Genomic DNA, 12,101 nt, shown 5'->3' with positions numbered 1-12,101 from the left:
TGTAATAAAAAAAAACAGTATAATGTAACACTATCTTTTTACGAGTAAATTCCCAAAATTTAGCATGAATATATCTAGAATCCGTGTTTTTATTTCAAACTTCTGCCATAACGATGCAGTCACGGCACAGTTTTTGAGTAAAAATAAAATGTGGACGGTTATCAGTTATATGATATTGAAGTAACAGTACCGAACTTATTCCGAAAATAAATGTATATCTATATTGTTGCCTTTAAACCTTTATCCATAACGTTTACTAAAAAGCAGAAATACATCAATGATATTTCTGATATCTGTTTTTAAATTACAGTATAAGTGTAGATTTAAATTCATTATTTCAAATTTATACTAAATCCTTAAAATAGTATATTCATTGTCGATCCTTTTGTATATCATACCGAATTTTAATAGTATGATATATGAACATTTATCGTTGAATCCAAAAAAAGTAACCATATATAGTGTTCAAATGAAAAATGAAAAATACTTGTATACATGCATTATAAATAGATATTATATCTTGTACCTTTTCAAAAATATACTTAGTGATATTTAAATAAGTATATTTATTGTGGTAATTCTGTAATCCTTCTTGTATGACTATACATATAGATTCGAAATGGTGAAAATACATGCTTAGAATTTTTATTAATACCTTAGAAATTACGGGAGATTGCTATATGCCACGATTCCGTAATTACAGTACTAGACTGGAATAATTTTAAGGTTAAATCTTTAGTTGAAATAGTTCTTAGAACCATTTCAAGAAGTCAAATTCCATTATTGTCTTACCTGTGTACGACATATATATATGTAATATATATTCCTAGGTATGATCAGGGATATTTTATTTCCATTTGCTTTTACATCTTCATTTTAAAAATGGAGGTGACAATAAAAAAAACCTAGAGCATAGGTGTAAGGGGTTTCCATAATTCAAATCACAATCCAATTAACGGATGTCCTAAGCTGATTGACAGTAAGACAATAGCAAATACCCGATATAGTCATTACCGAATAGCGGTCTAAAAAATACATTTGTAGTTTGTTTTGCTTAATATCTCAATATTTAGATCTTTTATAATATCAAAAATAAATTCTTTCTGCCATATGTTGAAACGTTTTATGGTATTGTAATAAATGTGTCTCAATTTTATTCGGTTAGCAACACACAGCACAATGTTTGTAATGATCAATCACCGGTGTGTACGTACGTCAATACTTTAATCAAGGATTTCTTAAATTGTTACGTAAAATTTCATTTTACAGTCACAAACTTTGTAATTCACAATGTATCAAAGATACAGACTACATGAAAATATCATCTTATCAAAGCTTATTCGTTGCTGAACTCCTCGACAAAAAATCCGAAACCTTTATTTATGTGTGGATTTTATTTCATAATTACAAGAAGATTCCTGCTATTAGAGCATGAAGTCGAGTATTTGAAACATCGAATTTCACCCTTTTAGTTATTTACATTCGAGCCAAAGTTATTGTATGATTAACTTCACTCAAAAGTAATCATAAAAAATCGTTGATCGGCTTTTCCTGTGACCGTCGATGTAAGTGATAGCACATCCGTTATAGTACAGCTATAAGCCACGGACTATTGTGACGTCACACGGTTAAGGGCTAGAAAATATGCATAATCGGGCGTCAGAATTTTGGATCTCGATATCGACGGCTTACAGGTTATTCTGGTCGCGCGCGGCACGGAGAGGTTTCTACACGTGCTAATAAAGCCATTTCCAGCATAAACTGAAATGATCATTTTTGACTGCACAAATCCTTTAATTTATTGGCTCTAATCAATTATGTTATGCAGTCTGACTTAAACTGACATTTTTAAAGCTGAGACGTCTGATTGAGCGGACGGACAGTTGACTGTTTGGTTAGACGGACAGTCAGATGTTTCGGAATTAACGTGACTATTTACATTAAACTGCTAGTAATGATCATTGAATCATTGAGGTGTACTCCCTTGTCTACACAGTGATATCAGACAAGTATGTGGTTAAGGCTGTAAGTGGCCCGTATCCGATTGGTGCAATACACACTTACCTATTTCCGGTTCCTCTGCAGCTCACGTGAGAGTTGTCATCAACAATAATCCAGGCCAAAGTCCTACGATCACATTCTCAATACACAAACTGATAACCTTTGTACTCCTGGAAGACGGGATGGAATGAAACATACATTTTAAATATTGGAAAGTGTTTGGGGAAATAAGGGGCCGTGCGATCAGAGGTTTACGGCGTGGTAAACCTGTGGTGTGGTTAAGGTGTTCGGAAATTGCCCTGCAGGTAGCGCGTTAGAATTGTACCTGCTGCCCCTATTGTATGATAGTAAAAGCCATTTTTTTTAAATTGCAATATTATCTCCCCAATGTCTCACTTGACATCGCCTCAGCGCCTCACGTCCTCTGTTGGGTGCTCGCCCCTGTGAGGTAAGTTCTGGGTTATATCCCCTACATACCGAGACACACCAAAGTCTATTAAAGTGGTAGTTTCTGCTCCTGGCTCAGTATATAGGGAGTAGGACGACTGGTTCGCCCGTTGTCAGTATAATGTGACTGGCTGGGTTTGTTGCTTGGTGTCTTCGATGGTATGCTTCAGTCATACACAATGGCAAGAGTTCCATTATACAAGAAGACACAGCACGAATATACCGCAGTCTCCCGTAACACACACCACGCACTAGGCCATCCGTACGTGACACTGGCTGTTAATAGGACGTTAATTAATTTAACAAACAATGGATCGCGGTGACCGAATGGTTAATGACCGAGTGGTTAAGGTGTTCGAGAAATAGGGGGCCGCGATGACCGAGTGGTTAATGTATATAGTGGTTAAGGTGGTTTCCAACATAATACTATATGGTCCCTCCCTTGGTTTTCCAATTTCCAACGTGGGTCAGTGGTCGGGCTGTGACCGTGGGTCGGTGGTCTTTCCAGAATTTCATAGCAAAGCAAAGATAACTGATGGAGAATAATATACGTACGAATGCAGTGTCTTTGATAATTCACCGGAATCACGAATCGTTGTTGATGGCAATAGATTAAGTGTGGGCCTTCCGATAATGGAATTTAATGCGTTGGTTGGATTTTTTTACATGAATGTTTTTATGTGCTAATTAATAAAGCCAATGAAAGGATGTGAATGGGTTACGGTTAAATGCCTTAGGGAATTATCATCTTCACGCGACAGTAACATAGAAATTTATGTTGAAGTTATGACAAGTTTTTCTATAATTGTTAAAAGTGGGCACTGTTTTCTTGGGTTATCACAAGAAAAGAAAATGGAGATGTTTTTCATATCAACAGTGTTTGTTCAATGTACGTATTTAATCAAATGTTTCTCGTGTTTCCGTATCTCTGAGTAATCGTACCAAGATAGATTATAAAATTCCGACTGTATTGCGAGATCGTGAGCTTTGATTCCGGGAAATCTAAGTCCTTTCTCTCATTAATGAGATATTAAAAATTATCAACGTTTCTCTTACTGCGAAGTATTGCATCAAAAAAGGTGTCGCTATACACCTGACTTAACACGAATAAAGAAGTGGTAGTTTTGGACGGAAGTATATTGTCATTGGAAGTCCTACCAGTATACTTACACGCTTAGATATATACGTCACATGGGGAAATGGCATATTTCCAAAACTCAGTCTGAAAATAACTTACAAGTGACATAATAATACAAAAGCAATTTGGCTATTTGTGCCAAGTCAATTGTTGTCAACCTTTTGGCCTTGTTTATATCACAGAGTTTTTATTTTATCACACGCCATGTCGTCATAAAAAATAATATACCAGATATACCGTTAATTTATTCAACACAGCTGGCGGATTTCCGTCATATTATTACAATTCATTTGATACAAGTTTCGTCTGTTTATGATATTGGGAATAAAAGAGCGAAGAAAGAATTTGATTACGAAAGTTGATTCTCGCACTGCTGATGAATTTTTGACAGTTTGACGATTGTGATTCATTTTTTTCAATAATTTCATTTCCAATACGTCATATTAGTTTCAGTTTCTATATGATTCGTGACATTCATTTATGTATATATAAATCAACAAGATCTATCGATTATAATGGTATTTCATTGCTCATGTACTGTAATTACAATTAAGATACATATAATATATTGCTTTAACATCCTATTTTTTATTTCATTCAATTCAAAATATTTTATTGAACAACAAAAGGATTTTTCCTATCCTTTTTTTTAGTATTTTTTTAAGAAATAATATGGGTACATTAGCCTGTGAAGTTTCAAACAGCTCGGGAATTATCCGAATAAATATTTATTATCAATGTATAGTCTTCAGAGTATTCTATGTCAGTTTATACAATAATGTGATTGGCTGAGAAATTTCGGGACGCCCCAGTGGAAAACAGGTCTAAAGCTACGTCAACGCGCTAAGTTGTTGTTTCGTTTCTCTCTGCAAGTTTATATGTCAAAAACCCATGTGGGCATATCGGGTACACAAGGGGCGAACATATGGGGACGGGCACCTGCTCAAATTTAACAATCTAGAATAAAATTATTTACCTTTTTATCTATAATGGAATATTTAACGTATTTTCACACAATACAACTTACATAACAACTAATGCAATTAAATACTTTGCATATCTTTTATTGTTCTCAATCGTGATAACATCCAGTTTTTAGCCTTTGGGGTTCCTTGGGTGAATGACATTCTTCGGGTATCCGATACGGAAGTGACGTAAAATTGCAAAGAAAAAATCCAAAACAAACAATGCGCATGAAAATAGTCCGTTCTTATTTAACACCAAACTTCACGATCCACACGTTACAACAAATTAGATAATCGAACGATATCGTTGTTCATCACAAACAAGACATTGATAAACGATTAATTATATACGAGTCCTAGAAGGAATAACTCTGTTACTTACAAAGGCGGATTAATATTCGACAGACCTAATGTAGTTCCGGAAGCCAGGAAAGGCCGTGTGGGATTTAGTGAACGTTTACCAGTTCGTTCGGACTATAGTTTATTCTTATTTCGTGTTATTGGGAGTATTTTAATAAGACAGAGAGTGTAAAGGGGTGTGATGAGTTGGAACTTACTGTTTTTGACGGTGGCAGTGCTCCTTGTGGGCAGCTGTACCGCCGCGATGAAGGTAAGTGAACACTTGGTACAATGTCTATCGGGTCAGTGGAATACACACCAACACAAGTTCCATGTCAGTGGTCCACTGGTGCTGAAACTTGTGCTGTTCTCAACGAAAACCAATCCCAGATATACATAAAATATGTAAACGGTTAATTACAATAAGTACAAATGTTCTAGATTTGCATGTTTTGCCGTTTTGTTTACCAAAAATGACCAGGTTGACCCCATTTTTAGATGTAAACATGCCCTGTGTATTCCCCCTTGCCTGGCGGGTATCTAGGCCTCTAGGACCTATTTTTACACACAGGTGAGGCGAACACCTCGTGTTACCGATTTCTTTTCAGGTTTGTGATAAATTTAATCGTATCAGGCCGGTTATTTGATCTTCCCCATTGCTTTTTTGAATTGTACACGTTCGTGTGAAAGAAGACAGGGTAAAACAGATCTCAATGATTTACAAGTATGTGTGGATGGGGTCGGTGATTCATCCTGAATGATTTCCATGGGAAGGACTGACGAGTATTTGTCATAAGTGATTGTTTCTACTGATAAGATACCATCAAAGTGGATTCTGTCTCGCATTTTCAAATCCGGACATAAGAGAATTAAATAATGCGTTATCGCCACAACGTTGTCATGTAAAAGTTATCCAGCTTTCTTTAACCTTTTGTGCGAAATATTTCTTTTCAAAAAGATATTTGACTTCTTTTAATTTTAATACCACTCTACTGCTAGTAGATGCCTAGATGTTACTAGATTTTCCAAGGGATAAGTCTTTTGTTAAAACCATATTACACTCCATCACATGTAAATGATTTAGTCTGAAACATTTTCAGATTTAATTTCATATTTCTAAGATTCTTTCTTCCTCCTGATCACTCAGTGTTGACTCAAAGCGGGAAGCAAGGCCGAAAGTTGATACATTACACAAGCATACTCCCACACATTTATAATTTTTATCATTGTGGTGTTAATATTCCATGTTGATCAGTCAGAACGATATAAATCATCAATTGATATCAAAAAGCTACTAATATGCTTAGAGCTCAACTAGACAAGGAAACCCAAATACTTAATTGTTTTCATTGTATCATAAATCTATATTGTTTCTGAAATTTGTCTTTATTATTTATTTTCAAACCTTTTTAATGTATTAATTTCATGTATTAAATTTGACATACAACCTCTCTGTATGTTGACTATATAACATTAAACTTATTTCACAATAATTAGAAATGTTACCAGTATCCGTAGCATTTATGTCCTATATATATGTATTACAAGAAATTATTTTATACTTCGTAACCCATTTACCAAAGGTGTGACAGTATGCATGTTACATGAATTAATTACTTATGTAGAGACTCGAGTGGGAGTATCCTTATAAGTCTTTGTAGATGGCCAGCAGGTGCTCTGGTTAGAGGTGCCCTGTGGCTATTTATAGACCTATAATGTCACAGGTAAAGACATACCTGTTTGTTGTTGTGCCAAGTCCTGTAGTCTGTGATGTACAGTGGTAGACAGTCAAAAAGGTGAGCTCTAGAATGTGGCTTCAATCTCAGTATTGTTAGTTTGAAATTGGCTCACAAGACAGGTAATGGCCAGATTAAGTATTTTTTTGAAGTACTGATAACCTAAACAGCCATAGGCTTTATTAGTTCAAGCATTGTTAGTTTGAAATTGGTTAATTTGGCTTACACAGATATATGTAAGTAGTTACATAGTCTTTTTTGAAGCATTGATAACCTTCTGCAACTAGAGGTTATGTCAGACATTGATAGTTTGAATTTGTCTTTTAATGACAGGCGAGGGACAAGCCTTTTTGAAATTATTGATAGTTAACTCCAGCAACAAGAAGTTTTGTCAGTCCATGCATTGTTAGTTTGGTTGATATATCCTGTGATTTGGCTGTAAGATACACAAGAGTCTAACTTGACCAGATGACCAGTAGATCCAGGTGTTGTTAATTAGCTGACATTGGTCAAGCTCTTATCAATGTAAGTGGTGGCTAGTGGCCTCACATATCTGGACACCAGCATTGTCAACCTTCTTGTGTATATGTTATACATTGTGGTACATAACATACAGGACATAGATAGCATTGTCAGCTTGATGTCTTGTTTATAAGGTGTATTAATTGTATATGCTTAATGATTTGCAGGATGATGATAAGGATAATTTTCTTTTGTATATCATTATATATATTATGATTATCATTATTCTTTCTTCCTGAAAATGATGAGATTACAAGACTATACATATAAAGAGGACTGAATGGAATAGGATTTAGTTTTGTAGTAGAGGTTGGTTAGTTATTTATAGTAGATAATTTATAGGGTCTGTAGTCTTCTTTAAAAAGATGATTTGTTATTTGAACAAATTAATGTTGTCAGCCTAGACCTTAAGATCAGGTTAATTTCCCTTGTGTTGGCTGAAATTGAATTCTTTTTTTTTATAATCTCATTTGTGATTTACATGCATCCATAGTAAATGTCATGAATGTTCAGTTACGTCCCCAATTTACATAGGGCATTGTACAAGGTAAGGTATGCTTGTTAAAATGACCTTAAAATTTAGGTCATTAAACTATTTTATTTCATCTTTCAATGCTTTTGAAAATAAAATGAGTAAATGTAGAATAAGTTTTACAGGCCCAAGTGATTGCATGACCTTGATAAAAGCTTCCAATACTACAAGTGTACATGCACTTCTGTTCTTTACATATCACACTACGGGTGAAACATTTGTTCTAATCCTGTGAACTCTTCACATTTTGATCCTTTTTAATCGGCTAAAGAAAAAGAAAAAAGGAAAAGATATTCATGACCATGTATAATATCTCATCATCTTTTTCTCTCATAAGATTTGTTCCTAATCCCTTCCTCCTCCTGCCTTGTAATGCCAGTGGCAGTGATCGATCATGTGCTGTTTTTGTATCATTACTCGATTTAGTCTTATTTAGCGATATATCCAGGTTCATTTTGAAAACGATACGTATCGCGGTACGATTTAGTCGTATCGGTTCACTCGGAATCATTCGGGGATTTCCCGTATATTTCAGTGAAAATTTCGTTTTTGACGGGAAATATTTTTAAAATGAGAATTTGTATAAAAATTAAAACTAAAATATATATTTTAACAACATTTCAGACAAATGTACAGGTTAAGATGGATTTTTGGGATGTTATCATACGTAGATTATGATTGATCTTGTGCTTAGTAACGTTTCAAAATGGCGGCCTTCATAGGCACGAATGATAACCTCGTAAAAAATCCGAAGCAAAGGCGGTTGTATGGCAGCATTTTGGCCTTACAGTACGTAAAGGGGAAAGAAATAACGAGGAAAGCATCGCTGGATGTCGATTGTGTACGGCAATCGTTAAATGTAGTGGCGGAACAAGGAACCTGACGACTCACCTGCGTCGCCATCACCCAGCTACTGAGTCCCGTCCAGTAGTAACGTTAAGTGTTTGCAAAACATCGAGCGGAAGTAACACAGACATTATCTCGCATTTTATAGATAAAAACAAGAATAAAAGTGATATATTGACAAAACATTTATTTCATACTCTTTTTAGGTGATTGACAGAAAAAAAAAAAACATGCAATTCTTATTATACAAAAATAATACCAAAATATCATGATATGTATCATAATACACTTATGATGTCATAATACACTTATGATGTGGCAGTGATCGATCATGTGCTGTTTTTGTATCATTACTCGATTTAGTCTTATTTAGCATGATAGGGTTGTTTTCTTCAAGGTCAGGTGTATATCCTTTGAGGTCAATGTTACTTAAGTTGTAGAGGACGCCAATTGTTTGGGAAAACTAGGAAAACTCGTAGTCCGGACAGAAATGTCAGGGAACGGATTACCAAGACATTACAAATTGAGTATGAACACAAAATACAGAAGTCCCGAAAATTCATTATACAGATTGTTTAGAACAGAACTAAGGTGTCCGGATTATCGAGGGTTCGCTGTATGTGCCATCCTTAGTAGATCGTCGAGGTTATCTTGCCGTACTAACTAGGAAAAGAATCCATGCATTCCTGTAGCGAAGCTGTTCACATTTAAAATTAATCCAAACAAAATTTACCTCATGTTTACATGGAAAGAATGGCCTCCAAATTAAACCTATCTGATCTGATATCATTGAATCACTGATGCTTTCATGTCGAGTTCCGATTGAGGATCGTATTTCTGAGATCTATAAAGATCCAGTACCGTCCAAAAAACTGCTGACAGAATTGTGCTGCGTTGTTCATTGAGTGGTGTTGAATTATTGATTTGAGTGTTGATTAGCGAGGGTTTTGTTGTAGTGTTCCTATGCCCTGTAATGACAGCTGTTCACCTGGTACTGTACATACTACTAGATATGGTTCTACACGGCCTGCCAATATTTCTGTCTTGTACAAGCACTTTTACGACCCTTTTTATTGGTAAATTCTGGTCCAATACCAGTTCCTGCCCATTTGAAATTATGATTACATTCCAACCAAACTTGACAAGTTTACAACAGTCTTTTATAACTGATGCTCAAAAACTGGATTCACATCCCACTGCAATAAAATTTTGGTAATATTAAATTTAAATATTCCAAATCCATGACAAAATAAATGGACCCATTACAAAATTATCTTTTAGTATTTTAGTCTGTGTCAGTTTGGATATTTTCAAAGAATAAAAGAAGTATTTATAACTTAATTTGATATTCTAATTTTGAGGTGACCTTGAGTAAAAATTGAAGAATTTAATAGATTCAATTAGTTATGACATAATTTGAAAAAAAGAAAACATACTGATAAATATGGACTAAAATTTAATAGAATAATGACATATTTGGAAAACATACTGATAAAAATATTAAATATTTAGAACTTTGCTAGATGTAAAATTTGCTAAAAATTAAATTCTTGAAAAAAAAAGTTTTATTAAGAAGCAGTGCCTGTAAAATGTATGTATGTATGTAAATTTTTCTCATTAAATTCATTCATATATGGATCATACACATTTTACATTTTCAAATATACCAATCTCTAATTTGAGCATGTCAATTTTTTTTTACACAATTTCCTTTTATGTTGGAATGTGTTAAGCCTCACAAAACTTGAAATAATATAAGAGAGGAAGAAAGCCAGCATCGTGTTGGTGATTTATAGGTATTTTAATGTGGAATATATTTAGGTTTGTGCCTAGCTATATGGCTTAAAGCCATGTATGTGCACTACCATACAGGGTTTATGTTCTGTCTGCTAGAACAAATGAGGCCCCCTGCTCTTTTGATCAATATAGGCAGTGGAACAATGGTGATCTGAGGAATCTTAACTGTGTAGTATGTGTTTCCCCATGGAGATAAAATCAACATTTGTAATCTGTAATCAAACCATATAGAAAGAGCTGGAGGTAAAGCCTGAACAGATGTTTGGTCCTGTAGTATTAATTTATCATTAGATTGTAAAGCCTTTGTTAAAAATTCAGGGATAGTTAAATTAGTCCTGGTATCGGTTCATAATCTTCTCTTCAGAGCTTTTATTTATACACAGATTAAGTTTAGATGTTTCTCACATTTGAGGAAAGGGAGATAGAGTACTGCTTCACTGATCCTAAGTAAAGTATGAATAGATTTGGTTGGGGGAGGGGTGGGTGGCGGTGGATGGGTAGGGGGGAGGGGGGGGTTGTACCGTTCATGGATTTTACCATACCATACTGGTATATACTTCTTCATAACTTTAATGAATCAAAAACCAATATAAAAGTAGACCTGCATAGTCAGAGAAAAAACACAGTCAATAAAGTAACTAGCTATAGTAGACTGGTCAAGCGAAAAAGGTAGATCCAGAGAGTTTAACGCAATATTGGAGGGCAGCGTTTCCAACTCTGTAACAGATATGCTGCGAAAAATGTTGCTAGGCGATTGCATCACAGCTACTTCCTAGAGCCAGAAAATTTAGAACATTTTATCAGTTGTGTTGGAAACCTGTGAGTTTATATCCTAGCAATGTGCTATTTATAAATCAGACGTGGTGTACATGTTGATGAGAAATCAAATTCGCACATGGGTGGTGGTGTTCATGGCCAATTTGGCAGGGACCTGTGCTGATGGCCTCTTTGAGATAGGCCTCTATATATGATAAGTTGGTGTAATCGTGGATGTTACTTACTTATAGATAGACACTGTCTGTCTGGTCTGATATAATTATAGAACTCTGGTTTATATACATGGTACAAACTGGTGGAAAAAATGTACAGTCTTTTGATGGGTTAAATTTTAACTGTAGATGTTTGACATGGATTATATGGCTTTGATTAAATGACTTATGATTATAAATTACCTATAGATACTGTACTAGAGATTATTTCAGGCTAAAAAAAATGAATGTGTCATTTTCAAGAATTTGACAATTCTTCAGGGGCCATTACAACAAAGAGATATTTTCCCAAATATAGGGGTCATTTTCAAAATTTAGGAGACAAAGCTAAAAATGACCCCTGCTGTTCTGACTGATGTAATGATATAATGTGACAAAACTTGGCCATCAATTTTGAATTATAAAATTTTAAAGCACAAAGCTTGATGGGCCTAGCTAATAAGTATCTGTATATAGCACACCTTCTCAGTCATCTGAGTCATGACCTTTAATGAACCAAGTATTGACCTTTCTTAGAGCTCACCCATGATATCAATACTGTCAGGTGTGCAAAAGATAAATAATGCTACATTGATTAGAAGTGATCAACCATGGTGGCTCATGACCTTTTGTGACCAATATTTATTGCCAAAGTCTTCAATATATAAATGATATTAAGGTTAATAATTAGTCTATCCTAGTATCTTCATGATATTGAACATGATAAATTTATCTAGAATAAGTTGCTCTTTTGCATGATATTTCATGGACTAAGATTCAAAGTTTTCAAAACTGATTTTTGCACATTGG

General features: G+C 34.7%; 1 protein-coding gene across 2 annotated transcripts in view; it reads left to right on the top strand.

Annotated features, from left to right (window-relative positions):
* The first annotated feature begins 4,836 nt into the window (after positions 1 to 4,836).
* Positions 4,837 to 12,101, top strand: part of LOC138308871 (nidogen-2-like) — a 49,468-nt gene continuing 42,203 nt past the window's right edge. The window contains exon 1 of one of the 2 annotated variants that reach the window (XM_069249903.1): positions 4,837 to 5,161. In XM_069249903.1, the coding sequence (XP_069106004.1) occupies positions 5,093 to 5,161 (69 nt within the window). In that variant the 5' untranslated portion in view covers positions 4,837 to 5,092. The remainder of the gene's footprint in view (positions 5,162 to 12,101) is intronic. The other variant, XM_069249902.1, reaches the window with a different exon arrangement.

This window comes from Argopecten irradians, chromosome 15 (assembly GCF_041381155.1).
Source record: "Argopecten irradians isolate NY chromosome 15, Ai_NY, whole genome shotgun sequence".
In the NCBI taxonomy this organism is placed as follows: domain Eukaryota; kingdom Metazoa; phylum Mollusca; class Bivalvia; order Pectinida; family Pectinidae; genus Argopecten; species Argopecten irradians.
The sequence above is the reverse complement of the archived record's forward strand: the minus strand, read 5'-3'. Positions and strand labels throughout refer to the sequence as shown.